Source organism: Acipenser ruthenus, chromosome 53 (assembly GCF_902713425.1).
Source record: "Acipenser ruthenus chromosome 53, fAciRut3.2 maternal haplotype, whole genome shotgun sequence".
Taxonomy (NCBI): Eukaryota; Metazoa; Chordata; class Actinopteri; order Acipenseriformes; family Acipenseridae; genus Acipenser; species Acipenser ruthenus.
Window position 1 is genome coordinate 962976 of NC_081241.1, and position 20172 is coordinate 983147.

At 41.5% G+C, this 20172-nt stretch overlaps 2 protein-coding genes across 3 annotated transcripts; both read right to left on the minus strand.

Annotated features, from left to right (window-relative positions):
* Window positions 1-250: 250 nt before the first annotated feature.
* Window positions 251-8446, minus strand: LOC117432644 (tripartite motif-containing protein 16-like protein). The gene is made up of 6 exons (XM_059016590.1): window positions 7504-8446; window positions 3387-3482; window positions 2967-3200; window positions 2652-2811; window positions 2300-2365; window positions 251-1203 (listed from the first exon to the last, which is right to left on the minus strand). The coding sequence occupies exons 1-6, from the start codon at window positions 8083-8085 to the stop codon at window positions 674-676; spliced, it is 1668 nt and encodes a 555-aa protein (XP_058872573.1). The 5' UTR covers window positions 8086-8446; the 3' UTR covers window positions 251-673.
* An 892-nt stretch (window positions 8447-9338) lies between these two features.
* On the minus strand, window positions 9339-18472 carry LOC117965787 (tripartite motif-containing protein 16-like). Of its 2 annotated transcripts, none has more exons than XM_059016553.1 (4): window positions 17893-18472; window positions 17230-17313; window positions 12923-12988; window positions 9339-11226 (listed from the first exon to the last, which is right to left on the minus strand). In XM_059016553.1, the coding sequence occupies exons 1-4, from the start codon at window positions 17921-17923 to the stop codon at window positions 10694-10696; spliced, it is 714 nt and encodes a 237-aa protein (XP_058872536.1). In that variant the 5' UTR covers window positions 17924-18472; the 3' UTR covers window positions 9339-10693. The 2 variants fall into 2 exon arrangements, with proteins under 2 accessions (XP_058872536.1, XP_058872537.1); XM_059016554.1 differs by having other exon boundaries at window positions 17230-17308; window positions 17893-18470.
* Between the last annotated feature and the right edge of the window lie 1700 nt (window positions 18473-20172).

The following is a 20172-nucleotide window of genomic DNA, read 5'->3' on the forward strand; positions in this document are numbered from 1 at the left end:
CTCTCTGTGCTTTACAATGCTTCCCTATGCTTTACCAGACCTCTCTGTGCTTTACAATGCTTCCCTATGCTTTACCAGACCCCTCTGTGCTTTACAATGCTTCCCTATGCTTTACCAGACCTCTCTGTGCTTTACAATGCTTCCCTATGCTTTACCATACGTCTTTCTCTCTTATTCCCTCTCTCTATCTCTTTCTTTCTCATTTGAAAAACCGTGTTAATGAGTATTAATAAATAAGTCACAGTTAATCAAATTATTTTTTTTTATTAAATCGCATTACTAAAATCTGAAAAAATAAACATAAAACTCATTTTATGGAAATCAAAGAAAACAAACACACAATACAATACAATAATACAAACACACACATACAATAAAGCAAACTTAAGTTGACTTTTTTAAAAACTGTTACAGCACTGAGTATTGGATGACATTTTCTAAAATATATATAAAACATAACAATTTTTAAAAAATAAATTAAATACAGTTATTTCGTATGAAATCCATTCGTTGCTAAAACAAATAATTCACCTCGTTTCGCTCTGCAGGTGGCGCCGTTTTACCCCCTAACTTTCATCCAAAGTTGTGTCAGATTGAACATTCCCTTCACCCGAGGAGTGGAGAGGACAGACAGGGAGTTCAATACAAAGGGTTTCTTACAACACAAAACAGTCTAGTTCAGCTGGCAGATTGTTACAGAGGAACCAGAATTAAGCCAAAACCCAGGATAGAGCGGCTCAGTGAATGTGGTTTGGAATCTGTGCAGGAGGGTCATTGTGTCAGAGACGCCATAAAAGGACAGCGTGCCGGCATTAAAGTCCAGATACACTCCTATTCTGGGGTAGTGGGGGGCAGTTATTGCAGTGCAATTGTTATTGTGCTGGACAGAGTAACTGGAACCAGAGCATTCCAAACTCCAGGACTTGTCATTGCATCCAAGGAGACAGGAATAATCCCCTCCTTTCCTGCTGATTCCTTTATATGTGACTCCTATAAGAGCCCCTCTCCCACTCCTCCCAATCTCCCAGTAACAGCGAGTCCCAGACAAACCCTCTCTGCAAAGCACTTGGGCCCAGTTCTCAAATCTCTCTGGGTGATGACGATATCTCTGGGTCTCTCCCCCCCGTGTCACCTTTCTGTTCCCTTCAGACAGACAGAGCTCTCTATGCGCTGTGTTGGGGTCCAGTGTGAGCTGACAGGAATCTGATTGAAGAGAAGAGAACGGGTAGAGGAGAGACGGTTAGAAAAGTCAAATCACTGAGAAAATCAACAGTCATTGTCTGCTGCATCCTCACATCCTGTTTATGGAAGGTGTGTGTGTTGTTTTAATTATTTTTTTAATACATTTTGACCACTTTTTTAAACTTTTAAATTGCATTTTCTGCCTCAAGATGGCTTCCCGCGGACCTGCATGGACCTCGAAGAACTACATTTCCCATCATCCTCCTGCTCACTGGTAATCTCAATCACATATGTGAGCAGGAGGATGATGGGAAATGTAGTTCTGAGAGGCCCATGCAGTTACATGTGAAGCTATCTATAAGTATAAAAAAGTGGTCAAAATGTAAAAAAAATAAAAATAATTAAAACAATACACACACCTCACGTAAACAGTTGTAGCAACACATGGGAACATGCAACACAATAAAATACAAAGGTCCTTATGAACCCTTTAAACCCTCTTGCTGTTTGATTGTTTTGTTCATTATAATTCCTCGATCTTATCAAACTTCTTCAATTGGAACCAATCAAATGCAGCTCTGCATACAATTACAGTTCACTTAATGTTCCTACAGGGTATGTGTTGCCATTTTACCCACTCAGACCCCTTGCTTACTAAATATCTTCAATAGAATATCATCCACTCTTCAAATATCTGTCTAATATTTTAATGAGCAATCCATCCCACAAGTGCAGTGATACTGCAATATACATTTACTACCAGCACAGGATGACTGGGAGGGATAGCTGTTCATTTTACCCCACAACTGGTTTCACATGCATTGTACATGTATTAAAAGATGGGATGATTATCTATTCAGGGATAGCAAGATATTTAGGGAGAGAAAGGTCTGAGTGGAAAAACAGGCAACAAATGCCCCTCCCCCAGTCATTCTGCATGTATTCATCTGAACCAATACTTGTTGGAGAGGAGTGTAGATTAATGGCTTCACAATTACTAATAAATAATAATAATTGCTGCCCTCAAGCTCCACCCCTCCCTGTTCTGTAGTGTTAGCTCTTCTCTCAATGGAGTGACACATCTTTCAATCAAATGTTTCAGTGAAAACAGACTTACATTTTAAAAACTCAGCTCTGTTCCTTGGCTCTGGAGCCTGCAGACTGTAAACTGCAACTTCATTCACTGGGCAGAAAAAAAGAGAGAGAAATAGAATTGAAACATGTGGATTAATACAGAACACACACAAGACACCAAACAGCAATCTGAAAAGAAACAAGGCTTATTCACGGCATTTCAGGGTGTAAAAGTCTTTTTTCCCTGCTCATTCTTCCCTGCTGTCTCCCTGCTGCTATATTCATATAGCCAACAATCTGCAAGAGGTCTTTATTAATGTCTTGCAAGTCCTGTCACTCCTCAAGCCATGGTCTATTTGAGAAATCTCTACCAAAGGAATCTATTTCACACCAACCTGTTGTGGTTATTTTGACTAATTCCCCCTTGCAGAAGTCCTCAATATGGTCTTTAAGTTCAGATACAGCTTTCCTCACAGCCTCAAAAGAGATGTCTTTATTGACAGTAACGCTGGGTAAGTCTCCAGCTTCAGGAGGGGCACAGAGAGACTGGAAATTCTACAACAGGAAAGTGGAGAAAAGGAGTTTTCAGTGAAACAGAATGGGGTCCAAAACATTCCTGGGGAAAAAGCAAGGATTCATTCAATTGGAGAGGTCTGTCTGAAACCGTCCCAATTATGGACTAGAGATTTTCAAACAAGCAGTGATGTTACCTGTAGAAAATGGATGTGATCCTCTGTCTCTGAAAGCTGTTTCAGCTCAGTGTTTCTCCTCCTTAGCTCAGCAATCTCCTGCTGCAGTTTCTTCATGCGTCCTTCAGCCTGATTCACTGCAGCCTTCTTGTTAGCTCCAATCAGCTCAATAACCTCAGTGTGGATCTTCTCAATGGATCGGATCAGCTCAGTAAAGATCTTCTCACTTTCCTTTATTTCTATGCATGCAGATCTCTGAGTGAAAGAACACAGTAGAGGAGACATGGTTAGAATTGATATCAACAACACATCAGGCATAGACAGTAAACTTCAGTAGATGTGTTCCAGTCCACCTGTTAATAATAATAATAATAATAATAATAATAATAATAATAATAATAATAATAATAATAATAATAACCCCCTCTTTTCAATACCCACTTTCAGTGACTCCACAGCCTGTTTCAGCTCATCAATTTCTTTCAGTCTCTCCTGGATTCTCTGTTGTATTTCTGTCTGTGTCTCTCCCAGCTGCTTCTGTGTAGAAACACAGTGACACAGTGACATTTCTGATGGGGCATTGAGTGATATCCTGTCACACCCAACACAGGCCTGTTGAAGTATGCTATTGAAACTGACAGAATCAATTTAGTTTATATATATTTTATGTTTTCTTGTCCCCTAACCTCTTTACAATGTTTGCTTTAATTCTGAGTGGTTCTCGAATATAATTTGCTCTTCAGTTCTAGTTGCACGCCTTAGACATCTGTAGCACAGGCTAGATCAGACAACATGTGTGTATAGTAGTAAGATACAACACCATCTAGTGCAGAGCTGCCAGCAATACAAAAGGACACTTGATCCACAGTAGCTGTCCACTAGATGGTACTGTTTCATACTAGTAACAGTGCATGATGGCTGATCTAGCATGTGTTACATGTTTGTTTTGTCAAGCAGCTAGGAAACTGAAGCAGCTTTCTCTTTAATGGATATTTAAGGCTTCTGATTTCCTGTTTTAACCGATAAACACAGATAAAACAGCACTGATACAAAACAATGAAATCAGTGTATACCCAGTAAAAACCAGACAAACACTGGACATGGTTACTCAATTCACATTGACTTCACCCCTTTCCATGTGAAAAAATACAATAAAATAACCTAAAACCTAAGAAGAAAAACAAAAATAAATAAATAAATAACAACCTTTCCCAGCGCAGTCGGGCAATGCACCTCCTTCCTGACTTGAATCTATCATTGATTCATTCTGAATACTTTAAACTGAGTGGCAGCACATTCCTGCATTTCTATTGGAGGACTGCACACGCTTGTGAGATTTAAAACGAGATTACAATTAGAAACGGAGGGTTGTTCTTGCTCGTGGGATTTAAAGCTATATTACAGTTCAATAGGGAGGATTCACACACTCGTGGAATTTAAAACAGAATTGAAAATTGTGAAGAAATGTAAAAAATGCCTAAACACACAAAATCCCCAGAAGAATGAGCCCGTGAGCAGAAGGACTTCACTGTGGAAGAGAGCAAAGGAAAGAGGGGACTAGTAGGGTGAGCGAAAGAAATTGTAGATTTCAACAAACAAAATCCAAAATAGATTATTACATTCTGTTTTAAACTTAAACATATCTGTTTTAATCATGTAAACTTTGTTAATTCACCAAATTAAATTACTTTTTCTGCCCTCTACTGACTTTAAGCCTTCATAATTAAAAAAAGTAAAATATGCTACAAAAAATGAACACTTTAATAATTAATAAAATAAAAAACAATAAAAACAATTTCTCAGCTAAATGATGGCTATAAATTGAAAGATCAAACGTTTTAAGTGTACAAGCAATCCTCCCGAAAACACACCTCTCACTGTGGGCAGACTGGCAAGAACGGCATGGCACGGGCACAGCAGCTCTGCCAGTGCAGATAGATGCGTATGTGTCACTTTTAAAGGCACGGGCACAGCAGCTCTGCCAGTGCAGATAGATGCGTATGTGTCACTTTTAAAGGCACGGGCACAGCAGCTCTGCCAGTGCAGATTGATGCGTATGTGTCACTTTTAAAGGCACAGGCACAGCAGCTCTGCCAGTGCAGATAGATGCGTATGTGTCACTTTTAAAGGCACGGGCACAGCAGCTCTGCCAGTGCAGATAGATGTGTATGTGTCACTTTTAAAGGCATGGGTTTTGTTTACTATATTTCAAAACTCAATTATTAAAGTCTTGTTTAAAATTTGATGTATTAGTTTATTAAGAAGTGTGGGAGGGTGGTGGGCAACTCACTGACACCAGGAGACAGTACTTTATTTGTAACGCCGCTCAGGCGCACTGATTTATTGCGTCCAGGAGATGGCGTTGTTGTCCGTGGACTGGATACTGGCGACAGTAACCAGCACCACGGCTTGTACCACAAAAGGTGCACAAGCAAGGGCACAACAAGTGCTCGTAAATAATAATGAAAACCAAAGGCGAAAGAAAAAGGGAAAATAAAACACAGTAATAAACCACGGCCGCTAAGCCGGTCAGCACGAGCCTCCGTCCTACGCTCGCTTGCTTTACACTGGGATGGCCGGAGTTCCCCCGTATAACTAAACCCGTCCCCTTGGGTGTGTAGCTACGTATTTTGATTTCTCGTTTAATTATTTTCAGGCCGGCTGTTATCCTCAGCCAGACTTGCCTCGTTTTCCTCCTTTTTAACACCTGACGTCTGCGGTCAGGGTCACAGTGTGTTCCCCAATCCGGCCACCTGAGTGCACCTAAAGCACCGTTCTTAAGGGCCCCTCTCAGCCACTTAGAGAGAGGGAAAGCACACACACACACTCTTCACCACCTCTCCGTGTCATCGCCATGACTGACAGGCGGATCATAGGAGACTGCTGCCCTCTACCTGCAGCAATACGCATGTGCCAGATAGTCAGTACAGGTCTCCCCTAAATTAATAAACACTGAAAAACAGAAGCCCTGTGAATATTGTATATCATATTAATCTTGTGTATTGAATATCATATTAATCTTGTATATTGAATGTCATATTAATCTTGTATATTGAATATCATATTAATCTTGTATATTGTATATCATATTAATCTTGTATATTGTATATCATATTAATCTTGTATATTGAATATCATATTAATCTTGTATATTGTATATCATATTAATCTTGTATATTGAATATCATATTAATCTTGTATATTGTATATCATATTAATCTTGTATATTGTATATCATATTAATCTTGTATATTGAATATCATATTAATCTTGTATATTGTATATCATATTAATCTTGTATATTGTATATCATATTAATCTTGTATATTGAATGTCATATTAATCTTATACGTTGCATATCATATTAATCTTGTTTTTATTTTTTAATAATTTTTTTAATTAGGTGCTTGACTTTGCTAGGAATGCTATTTTTAAACAGTTTTACCAATTAAACTATAATATCTTAAACAATTAAACTTACATGGTCCCTGACCACCTTCCGACGCCTTCTTAAGACTCACCTCTTCAAACAGCACCTGTAGAACTCCTTTGTTTGTATCCTGGGACACTATCACCCTTCATTTAAATGTGCTTTATTTTGCTCTTATCTGCCCCCTATTTTACTACATTTAATCCTGTACTTCAGAATATTGTAATCTGCCAAGTGTTTAACCTGTAGTATTTTGCACTTAATCATATCCTGATGTAACTATCACTATCTAATCATATCCTGATGTAACTTTCACTATTATCTGCTGTATTATTGAATTGTGGTTTGTCACACTTGAAAAAAATTATTGTATTTCCTGCTCTTATTGTATTACTTGTATTGTAACACTTGAATGTATTTGTATTTGCTTGCGATTAGAAATAAATAATAATAATAATAATGATTTTATAAAGTTGCAAGATACATATAAAAAACACTAGGAATATAAATCATGCTAATTTTACACTACAAATGCACCACAAAACAGCTGAACAAATCCTGCAAGTGTAAATAGTGTATTTTTGTTTAATTGTAAATAATGCTTTTGATAATCGTTTGTGCTAGATATGGCAGGGCATATTCAAATCCAGGTGTGGAATGTGGCCAGGTGTTAATTGATTAATTGATGATCTCTTAGCCCTGGCCACATGCCTTTAAAAAGTGTCTGAAAAGCCAGTTTCTTGGTTCTACAAGCAGGGATACAGACTGTCTGGGAAGGAGAGTGTTGCTGTAGGATCCTCACGACTGCGTGTGTTAACCAGGGTGAGAAAAACACAAGAGGAAAAATGTATCTCGGATCACTGTGTGAGTTAACCAGGATCGCTAGCACTGGAAGGAATAGGGAACAAGTTTAGTGGATTTTAATCCCACCCAAGTCTAGAGAGGAGGTGTCAGGGAGACTGTTCCTGGAGCGGGACCTCCTTTCTTGTTTGGTCAACTTTTATTTTCTAGTTGTTTTCGAGCAGTGATCCAATGTGAAACTGTATAACCTAGTAAACATACATGTTAAATATCCCTGGGAATTCTTATCTTGTAGGATAGCTACAAGGAAATGGTTCAAACCCTTACCTGTTTCCCAGTCCTTTCTGCCTCAGCTGAGAATGTATCATGGCTCTTGTGTTCATTTTGTAAACACAACAAGCAAATACAAGTCTGATCTGTTCTACAGAAGACCTCCAAAACCTTCTGGTGTTCAGCACAAAGCTTCTGCTCCAGATTTCCAATTGCATTGATCAGCTTGTGCCTCTTGAAAGCAGCCCCCTCATAGTGTGGCTTGATGTGTGTTTCACAGAAAGAGGCCAGGCACGTCAAACAGGATTTCACAGCTTTGAACTTTCTCCCAGTGCAGACATCACACGGCACATCTCCAGGTCCAGCATAACTTTGAGCAGGAGGAGGATTGAGTCCTGTCTTCTTGAATTTCTCCACAACCTCAGCCAGCACGGTGTTTCTGCGCAGAACAGGCCTCGGGGTAAAGGTCTCTCTGCACTGGGGGCAGCTGTAGACACCTGTATGATCAGTCTGATCCCAGCAGTTCTTAATACACCCCATACAGTAACTGTGTCCACATGCTGTAGTGACTGGGTCCTTCAATAGCTCCAGACACACTGGACAGTTCAAGTGCTCCTCTGACCACAAGTTTGAAGCCATTCTTGCTGCAGTGAGACAGAGAGACTGACGATTTCACAACAGAAACTTCACTGTGCTGATTTCTTGGAGTTTTGTAAAACTCTAAGAGGTGGGGTTTGGGACTGAGGCCAGGTTTAGACAAACTGAGCAGAGACTGTTGAATCAGTGAGAGGGGCGGAGAGGAGAGAGTTGGAGGGGAGTTTCTACCGAAAGATAGCCAAGCAGACAGATCAAAGGTTCTCCACATTTCTGCATGCATAGACAGTTTGTCTGCTTGTTAATATTTATGACTGCCTGTTTTATCAGCTTATTACAGGTTCAGTCAGTCATGTGTTGGTCAGAGTCCATTGCAGAGATACTGGAGACTCTGTCACCATGGCAACCAGCACAGGGCCCCCTCCCTGTGGTGGAATGGCATCCAGCAGATGTTCCTGTTCCACTGCTAACATGGACCCCCCCCCTCCCTGCTCTCAGTGTGTGTTTAAACAGGAGCAGTGAGTAATGTGGGAGGAGAGGATATGAACTCATGTTACCATTTAGAAAAGATACATATTGAAATGAGTTTTAGAGCTGTGTTTTATTACTTTTGTATTTCCGTTTAAGGATAATAATCACTGTGACCTATTAGAATGTACAGTCATTATGAAAAATAAAACATTCGCCATTCAAATATTCTAGCAGGACTTTGAGAGTGAACAGAGCAAATGTTCATGGCATCAGAGCCTCAGCTCTGCCTCTCATGTCATGAAGACTGATTCTCACTTAATTGAAAGAAGATAAAAAAAGATAGTTACAAACTGAATGAAAGGAGACAGTACAATACTGTGGGATCAAATAAAAGCAGGTTTTTCACATCTTCAGCAAGCCCAGCTGGCACAAGCCCCTGGGGCTCTTTTGTCTTCAGAGCACGAGCTTGTGTTCAAATGATTTCAGTGAGTTTTCTACCTGGGAGCAGTGTGTTCATGAGCAGTGAGATATACACCCCTTCCCTTTAGACCTCTCTCCCTCTCTCTTTCTCAAGCACTTAGCCTGGGTAGACTAGCTGCACAGGGCTTTCATGTGTTTTAAATGGGATGTTTTAGGCTTTTAGGGGCTGTTAGCTTGACTAACCATCTGGAAGTGTCTGATAGCTTGACCCCAGAGTCGAGAAGCGACTGAAATCATTTGAACCCGAGCTTGCGCTCTGAAGACAACAGAGGCTCACGGGCTCGTGCCAGCTGGGCACGCTGAAGATGTGAAAAACCTGCTTTTATTTGATCTCACAAGATTGTACTGTCTCCTTTCATTCAGTTTGTAACTTTGTTATCTTTTTGGTGTTTGTCTATCCAGAGCGGACATTTCAGTTCTTCTATACTTCACCCCCTCAGCTTCTGGGAGGATTCAGGACTGTACCTGTAGTGTTCTTTGAGCAGCTTCACAATAGTATTACCCTGCTATCATTGGCTCCTTCAACTGGCAGGCAAACCTTTGAAAGATTCAATAGGCTGACTCGCTCTGTTTTTTTCTTCTTACATCAGACCCAGCAGTCACTGGACAAAGACCTGTATGAAATAGACCGGTCTGCTGGTATTGTTTAGTTACAAAGACCTGTATGAAATAGGGTGGTCTGCTGGTATTGTTTAGTTACAAAGACCTGTATGAAATAGACTGGTCTGCTGGTATTGTTTAGTTACAAAGACCTGTATGGAATAGGCTGGTCTGCTGGTATAGTTTAGTTAAAGCAACACTGTGTGGTCATTGTTATATATATATATATATATATATATATATATATATAACAGTCTTTAAAACAGCGCTTAGAACAGTCCTCAAGGTTGTGTGAATAGCTCTACATTTCCCAAGTAAAAATAATTGATTTCAATCAGGCTCTGCGCAGCTGCAGAGTTTGTCCTGAAGAGGGCGACAAAGGCCAGGTTTAAAACACGTTCCTTCTTTTCCACTGTGGGCAGATTGCACATGTAATGCAATTTGATTGTGATTCACGAGATCCATGGAAATGTCTTCTTTCTTGTGATGATATTTCACTCACATTATTGTTAAAATAAGCAAACAATTATAATATTGAAACTTTGAACTGCCTGACGAGTAGACCCAATGCATCTAATTAAATGCTCGCAAGAGTAAATATGCAACCATTTCCAATGAGATAATTTAAACACAAAATTATAACAACAGGAGGAAAAGGCATCTTGTACCTATTGCTTTTCTGTATAAAGATGCATGAAGCTCCAGGGTTATAGATGTGCCAGATGTACCTAAATCCCAGATAGTTCAGCTATATACTATAAATATCCATTTGAGACACAAAATCCCATTCGAAACAAGATCATGGATTTCTGAATCTTGCCTGTCATGTTTTTCAAACCTGCACATTTGAGACCTATGGAGCCATGGACGTGCAATATAGGAACACAGTGTGGAATTATTTAGTGAGCTACAATCCCCTTAAGAGATACTCATCCTCAAGCATAAAAACATATAATTCACCTCGTTTCGCTCTGCAGGTGGCGCCGTTTTACCCCCTAACTTTCATCCAAAGTTGTGTCAGATTGAACATTCCCTTCACCCGAGGAGTGGAGAGGACAGACAGGGAGTTCAATACAAAGGGTTTCTTACAACACAAAACAGTCTAGTTCAGCTGGCAGATTGTTACAGGGGATTCATAATCCCAAACCCAAAACCCAGGATAGAGCGGCTCAGTGAATGTGGTTTGGAATCTGTGCAGGAGGGTCATTGTGTCAGAGACGCCATAAAAGGACAGCGTGCCAGCATTAAAGTCCAGATACACTCCTATTCTGGGGGAGCGGGGGGCAGTTATTGCAGTTTCATTGTTATTGTGCCGGGCAGTGTAACTGGAACCAGAGCAGAGCAAACTCCAGGACTTGTCATTGAATCCAAGGCCACAGGAATCCCCTCCTTTCCTGCTGATTTCTTTATATGTGACTCCTATAGCAGCCCCTCCTCCACTGCACTCAATCTCCCAGTAACAGCGAGTCCCAGACAAACCCTCTCTGCACAGCACTTGGGGGTAGCTCTCAAATCTCTCTGGGTGATCATCAGGATATCTCTGGGTCTCTCTCCTCCGTGTCACCTTTCTGTTCCCTTCAGACAGACAGAGCTCTCTATATGCTGTGTTGGGGTCCAGTGTGAGCTGACAGGAATCTGATTGAAGAGAACGGATAGAAAAGTCAAATCACTGAGAAATGGTACAGAACCAATAAAAAGATGAATGCATATTAGTGTGGAGTAGTGGTCAGGGCTCTGGACTCTTGACCGGAGGGTCGTGGGTTCAATCCCAGGTGGGGGGGCACTGCTGCTGTACCCTTGAGCAAGGTACTTTACCTAGATTGCTCCAGTAAAAACCCAGCTGTATAAATGGATAATTGTATGTCAAAATAATGTGTAAAAAATAATGTAATTGAATACATATTAGAGCAAGTTCTTTTTATAATGGCTGTTTCTGATATGAGGCTACAGCTTGAAAACAGAAGAGGCATTGAGGTACGAAGGTACAGAAGGGAGTAATATGAATATTTGTATTATTCTGGGTGAGGTTGTGTGAATTCATTTGGAGCTGACATCAGTTGTAAAATAATATTCACTCCCCTCCAACAAGTATTGGGATAATATAAATACATGCACAATGACTGGGGGAGGGGGCATTTGTTTCCATTTTACACTCTCAGACACTTTGTTTACTAAATATCTTGAATAGAATATCATCTACTGAAATCACTCCACTGTCCTCCATGCTCCCTCCTCTATGTTCCCTCCTCCATAATCCCTGCTGCCTCATTCCTCCTCCATGCTCCCTCCTCCCTGCTCCATTCTCTCTGCTCTCTCCTCAATCCTCTTTCCTCTATGCTCCCTCTTCCCTACTCTCCTCCATGCTCCCTCCTCCCTCCATGCTCCCTTTTCCATACTCCCCCCTCCATCCTCCTTCCTCTATGCTCCTCCCCCCTGCTCTATGCTCCCTCCACTCTCCTTCCTTCATGCTCCCTCCTCCCTGCTCCCTCCTCCCTGGTTGCTCTACCCTGCTCCCTGGTCCACGCTGTCTCCTCCATGCTCCCTTCTCCCTGCTATTTTATAGACAAGTATATTTAGACTGTAATAATTGATAGATAATAATCAATAGATTTGATCTATAATTCTTACTTGAGATTTATTTCTGACTTTGGATAAGTTTTCTCTTTTTATTTTTCTGTCTTCAATAAACTGTTGCTGCTATTAATTAAACCCTCTTGCTGTTTGATTGTTTTGTTCATTATAATTCCTCGATCTTATCAAACTTCTTCAATTGGAACCAATCAAATGCAGCTCTGCATACAATTACAGTTCACTTAATGTTCCTACAGGGTATGTGTTGCTATTTCACCCACTCAGACCCCTTGCTTACTAAATATCTTCAATAGAATATCATCCACTCCTCAAATATCTGTCTAATATTTTAATGAGCAATCCATCCCACAAGTGCAGTGATACTGCAATATACATTTACTACCAGCACAGGATGACTGGGAGGGATAGCTGTTCATTTTTCCCCACAACTGGTTTCACATGCATTGTACATGTATTAAAAGATGGGATGATTATCTATTCAGGGATACCAAGATATTTAGGGAGAGAAAGGTCTGAGTGGAAAAACAGGCAACAAATGCTCCTCCCCTAGTCATTCTGCATGTATTCATCTGAACCAATACTTGTTGGAGAGGAGTGTAGATTAATGGCTTCACAATTACTAATAAATAATAATAATTGCTGCCCTCAAGCTCCACCCCTCCCTGTTCTGTAGTGTTAGCTCTTCTCACAATGGAGTGACACATCTTTCAATCAAATGTTTCAGTGAAAACAGACTTACATTTTAAAAACTCAGCTCTGTTCCTTGGCTCTGGAGCCTGCAGACTGTCAACTGCACCTTCATTCACTGGGTAGAAAAAAAAGAGAGAAATAGAATTGAAACATACAACAGTCACTGTCTGCGCCGTCCTCAAATCACTCCCTCCTCCCTGCTTCCTCCTCCCTTTTCCCTCCTCCCTCCTCCACCAGTTACCAGACAACCGTTTCAACACTTTCTGCGTTTCCATTGGTCAGATTATATGTCAGTCACACAGCCTGAGGAAACTGCTGAATGTGAGCTGAAGCAATCATGAAACTTCATCACTGAGAGCCGCAGTGGAATGTTATTATAGTTTAAAAAATAATGTTTACACACACACACACACACAGCCTATCAGACATGATTTTTTTGTTTTTAATATCTCTTTATACATTATTCAGCTTCGTGTGATTCTTATTCTTCAGCAGCGTACTGTAATGTGTCTGTACGCGTATGTTATTAATGTAGTTATAACGTTATATTAAACAGCAGCACATCCCACAATCCTCTCGGGAGCGCTTGATAAAGAAACCCGTCCAGCCCTCCCTGATCAATCCAAGAGAAACCCGCGTTTCCAACATCGGAACCACCTCGGCAACAGCCGCTCCGCATCCCATCTGAGGACAGAGCTGCATTTCCATGAGGGAGTCACCGCGAACATGGAGAAACCGGACACCCGAAAAATCACCCGGACCCACACCAACGGGCTTTGAAATACACTCTGATTCGGACTGAAGGGAATCCACTTCACACAAAAAGGGTTCACAGAAATGTGAGCAAACACAACCACCCTCAGAACAAACCCGTGAACACAGAAATGGAAAAATAGAAATGTGAAAGCGCGTCATTTTAACACGCTCCCTAACAATTGCCATGGAAACCCTGACGACAAAAAAACAAAACAAAAACAAAACAGAAATGGTACTCTGCACACGGCGCTACTGCAGGGACGCAAGGTATATGGTGCACATAGTGCTCAGGGTACTCAGTGTGCATGGTGCCTGGTCGCGGTGCACATGGTGCCCGGTGATACAGCGCTAGTGCACGGGCGCACGGTAACCAGTGCACGTAGTGCTCACGGTACTCTGTGTGCACGGTGCACGCGGTGCAAACAGTGTTCAGTCGGTGCAGAACACGCCAATATGATGTTGAGCATGACCGGGTTCCACGCCTGTACGTCCTGCAGGGGCAACATCCCTCAGGAGGACAAGCACACCCTCTGTGTGTGGTGCCTGGGCGTCCAGCATGCCACCTTGGGCCTCGAGAGAGAGGTGGCCTGCAGTATCTGTGCTGCTTTTCAGCCCCGAGTGAAGGAGAGCAGGTTGGAAAGGGCCACAAGGCGAGTTCCGCTTCCTCAGTGGCCCAAAGCCCCTCCTCCATGACCTGTCCCAGGACCCCCTGCTGGACATCCCCGGCACACGGGCCCCCCATAGTCGCTCACCATCCCCACAGGCGAGAAGGGTGAAGCGGTCTAAACAGGCCAGGGACATTATGGACCTCAACGCACAAATGGCACAGGCCCTGGAGCTCCTCTCAACAGGCACCTGCGGCTCCAGCTGCAGCACCAGCTCCAACCCTGCCCCAAGTACCGTACCCTCCCTCCCCCAGGGGAGATCAGGGTGAACGGGAAGAAGTGCCCCAGTCGGCACAAGAGGATACAGAGGAGCCACTGAACTACACCTCCTGTCCAGCACGCTGCTACATATATCCGGTCTTCAATGCCAAGCTCTTGGCCGGAGCCTGGCTAGCCTAGTGGTGGCTCATAGACAGCTGTGGCTGTCACAAGTTCCTGACGCGGATAAGGCCGCGCTGCTAGGCACGCCGATATGGAGGAGATCTTGCAGAGATCCCACCGTAATGCGAGGTGTCCCAGCAGGTGTTCGCGTTGCTCTCTCCCCGCGCTCCCGCATGGGGCAGGTCGAGCCGCAGGCGAGCTCCTCAATCGTGGACAGTCACCAGGACAGTTCCGGTTCTCACGGCTCCGCTGGGTGACCTAAGGCAGTGGTGGCCAATACACAAAACACTGCGATCCATTTTGGTGGATCTCAAAGGGCTCCGCGATCCACCAGTAAGCTTTGACCAACAATTATTTGCGGAATTTAATATATTAGTGTCCAATACGTAACAGTAATAATAAAACAAAACAACCACATCAACAAAAACATAACAAACGCTCTACGCAAACTTTTTTAGATAGATAGCCGCGCACTGAAATTTAGGGGCACACAAATATAATAATAATAATAATAATAATAATAATAATAATAATAATAATAATAATAATAATAATAATAGAATTTTTGCTCAAATGTAATGTTGAATATCTACAGATCTTTTTTGTTTGTTTGTTTCCTTTCTTACATAACACTTGTGCAGTTCAATACTTTTGCATCAACAAAATTAAAAAGATACAACTTTACCTACATGTTCCTCAGAATGCGCTGCTTGCTGTTTATGGTATCGGGCTGGGCTGCCTCTCCGCACACTGCATGCCGTTTTGAAGCGCTGTATTTAATATATTTTCATGTTTGAACTCCTGGCTCCCTGTTAATAATGCAGTCTTGCCTGCCATCAGTTCCCCTGCATCCTGATAAAATGTGCAAAACATGGATTTTTTTTAACATTGTTAAACTTAAGCCAGGGGAAATCTTTTAGCAACAGTTGGCTGAACTTTTACACAACTGTGAACACGCTGCAACTAACTTGAAGCTCCCTGTTCGCTTTCATCTTCTGACACACCTGCATGGCTCATTACTTTTAAAGACGCCGACATATATGAATTTGTTATTTTCCTCATCTTGGTTTGACAAACTGTCTGGAAACGAGTAGCCATCGCACCGATAAATCAGTGAAACTGGCGGGGTATGGGATTTGTAGTTTTTAATGTGTGATTAACAGTGGACAGTGGACACCAATAAACTACATTCCCAGAGTGCATTACTATTGAGCTATGAGTTTAGCTCCAACTGCGAGGTTTTTTTTTTTTTGTTATACTTTTCAGCTGAAAAAATAAATCACCTTTAGGAATTTCTAGTCGCATACACGCACCTAAATTAAAGTGTACGTTCACACAAGCATTTTGTTAATCTCATATGTAGAAACTTTTGGGATATTTTCATCTGTGCTACTGGACGACACAGAAGGCTCTGCCCATCAGCTGAAACAAAAACTGCTTACATGCTAGTGCTTGTTCCGATTTGTCCTGAGATCCACCAAAAATCTTTTGCGATCCACCCGTGGATAGGGATCCATGTATTGGCCATCGCTGGTGTAAGTTCACACCGCTAACTCTTGGGTTATGTGATTGTGATACGTCCCTCATATGCTGCCGTTCCTTCTCCCTCGCAACAGCTCTGGTATACATTATCCCATATGTAATGTCGTTGGTGGTTGTCTTCGAATTGAAAGGAACGTTAGGTTACTTACCGTAACCCTGGTTCCCTGAAAGAGAAGACGTCCACCAACCGCGAGGTCACATCGGTCGCCCTCATGGGTTCGATGGAAAAAGAGAAATGGCTTCCTTTGGATGACGTTTTTAATCCCTCGGTGGGCGGGACCGAGTGTGTCATCCCAGGAAGGCGCCTATCGGCAGTTCTGGTATAGAGAGCTCAGCAATACCTACCCAATGGGCAGGCATATCCCATACATAATGTTGTTGGTGGTCGTCTTCTCTTTCAGGGAACCAGGGCTATGGTAAGTAACCTAACGTTAGGTGGTACAGCATTAACAAGATGCAATGCGCATGATGCTGCATCTGGCACTCAATAAAAAGACGTTTTTCATAAACTTTTGTCTAGTTTATAGAGATTACATTCCACAGTACTGTAATGTGTTTATAATGAATATTTTATTAACACCCTGTAGTATGTTGAACTTGCTTTAGGCTTGTTGTGAATGTTGTGTGTTTTTCTCCTAGGTGTAATTAACCCTCGCATTGAATTGTTGTGCACAAGCTTTCACTTATAATAACAATGCTATTAAAATAATAACGTGGACGGAACAATCATCATCAATATTTATTCGAACGGTTCGATTTTGTGTGCCCAATTAATTGATTGCTATTTGGAGGCTTAACTGTACTGTGATTCTTGAAATGTATTTTTTGTTTACAACTGTAAGTCACCCTGGATAAGGGTGTCTGCTAAGAAATAAATAATAATAATAATAATAACTGACAGCCCTACTCAGGACAGATTGTACCATTGTAATATTATATCATGGAATAGCACCCCTGTTCTGTACTCTGTGATCCTCCACCATGTACCCTCCGCATTCTGCTATTTACTCACTGTGAGGATGGTCCATCTCATTACTGTGTCTTCTTTGTCGAGGCGCTGGCTGTTTCTTCATTTCCTCTTCACACTTTTCCTTTGCCAAGATAAAACAAAACAAAAAAACAAGGTTTCTTTCTCACTCATTTCTTTTAAACAAACAAACAAATCAATAAAATAAAGTTTGCAAAAACAATCTAACACATTGGTTGATATTTCACGTTGTTTCGTTCAACACAGAGTCGGGGTCAATTGCTTTTTTTAATGACAATTCCTTTTTTAAAATGATTTCCCAATTTCAATTCACATTCCCTTTTAATCAATTCAATTTACGACACAAAAGCTTTATTGAGCAAACATACATAACCTCATCAGACACATGTAAGGCGTGTGTGTGTTTGTTCAATACAGCCTGTGCAATAAAAGGAATTGGAATTGATTTAAAGGGTTATTCAGAAGTGATTCGAGTCGGGGTCTGCAGTAGGGGGCTACAGTAAACCTGATTGAATACTAATCCATGAATTGCGCAGTTCAGAATCGAAAGTAAACCGTGGCTATCCTGTGCATTTCCTGTATTTAGACAACCAAACACAATCTAATTGAGAATAAGCCCTTTTTGGCCACACATACTCTTTATTACAGCAGTATCTCTACACAGAAAATGTAAAACTAAATACTTACACGGATCCGGCGCTGAGGCTCCGGTATCCATCGCTGTCTGTCTTCTATTCCTTTACAAAACTTTACTTCCTTTCTTACTCCGTCGATTTGTTATGCATGCAGTTTTCTTTGGTTTGTTTTTGGTAATATCTTTTAAATAGGATCAGCTCAAATATATATAAAACAGATATACACTGGCTTTCTAGACCACCCACACAAATAAAGTATATTCTTCGAAGTGTTAATAGAACTTCGTTGTAGAAATCGCTCTGTCAGAACTTGCGTCTCAAACAGGATCTGAAAGCGCCGAAGCGCCGCCCGTGGCAGCGCTCAGAACTGCAAGCATTACATCACATCAAACGCGCTGTCTCCCCTTCTGCATTCTCCTGGCCGGGAGGAAGACTGTTCACCTGTCAGACATTAATAAGCAGAGTCACGGACACAGCAAGATGAAAAACACGATCATTTACTCAATTCTGATACGAGTCTCAAACAGGGGCGTCATTCAGTGCCCCTTGCTTTTTTGTGCGCATGTCACATTATGAGCAACGCAGTGTTCATAGGTGTTGTTTATTTAGATATCACATTTCAACTTGAAAAGGAATGTGTTTTATTTGTTTATTTTTTGCTTAATTATTAAACGTGCATGGAGTTCACGGAAGATTAACATGAATGGCAAGATCTGCGCGTATCCGCGGAACATTGAAACCGCCGGGAACGCGCTTTGATTAAACGAGCAAGGCACGCATGCGCACAACAAACAGGGGCTCTGAATTTGATACTACACCGGTCGAGCCCTCCAGGGGGCCCCCCAGGGCAGTTTCTGTGATGAGTTAAAGGGCTAAAGGAAAGTGTTCCTGTTTTGAGACATCGAAAGTGCAGCGACTAGCCTGACAATGTAACGCTGTTGAATGAAACATTCTCTCTTTTCTTGCTAAAAGCTGCAATAGTACTATGTTTAAAAATTGTACCGGTAAAAAAAAAACTCATAGCAACAGCCTCGTCAGTGTTATTGCGATAATTTGAATTTGTTGAAAGAAAAAAATTACGATAATAGCTGTTGTGTTACAAAATGCAAACGAGAAAGGTACGTGTTACTAATAATTCTGTTCAAGTGTTTAAGATGTGTTCTGGGAACGTGTCAGTAAAAGTGCTTGGCTTATAACATCTATCACGTGACAGCAACTAAGCAAATAGCAAAATAATAGCCAGTGCCATTTGAACTAATTAGAAGTTAACTGAGTCGAAGAGGACAACGACAATCTAAACTCTTCTGTTTTTGAGCTGAAATAACTCTAAAAGGATACTTGCTAATACTTATACTCAAGGCTTAAATTCATTTATTTTCACGAGGACTGTAGCAATTTATTTTCATGGCAATTATTACAAGTGAAAATATTTACGTACAGTGGGCTCTGTGCTCGTGTCGGTATCAACATTTGTTAATAAGGAAGGTTTAAGGCACATGTAAATAATCTTTGCGATACTCGAAACATGGGCAGCAGTGTGGAGTAGTGGTTAGGGCTCTGGACTCCTGACCGGAGGGTCGTGGGTTCAATCCCAGGTGGGGGACACTGCTGCTGTACCCTTGAGCAAGGTACTGTAATGAACCTGCTCGTTCACGGCTACTGGATTAAATATGCAATAGCGAGCAGATTATTATTATTTTTATTTAGCTGACGCCTTTATCCAAGGCGACTTACAGAGACTAGGGTGTGTGAACTATGCATCAGCTGCAGAGTCACTTACAACCACGTCTCACCTGAAAGACGGAGCACAAGGAGGTTAAGTGACTTGCTCATGGTCACACAATGAGTCAGTGGCCGAGGTGGGATTTGAACCGGGGACCTCCTGGTTACAAGGCTGTTTCTTTAACCACTGGACCACACTGCCTCCTGTAATAACCGGATGATCCGGTAGTTTTATTTATAGAAGAAGGGAGAGTGTATGAAGTGACGTCACAAAGACACCAGGAACAGCACCTCGGGACAAACAATTTATTAGGATAGTTAATTAAAACAGGGCAGTTAGCGATCTTAGACCATACCAATAAATGAGACCAAATGAGCTCGATTAATTATTCACTGCGGTATAGGAAACGCAAGGAGGCAGACACGCCCACTGCAACCCCCGTGGAGTAAGAAAATAAAACTCAAACACAATCATTCATTAGTGAACATGAATCACACTACAATCAAAAAAAATAGTGATAAAATACATTAACTACAACAAGACAGCTCAAAGAAAACTATAAACAGATAAATCAAATCATTAACAGTGACCCAATATAGACAATAGCCA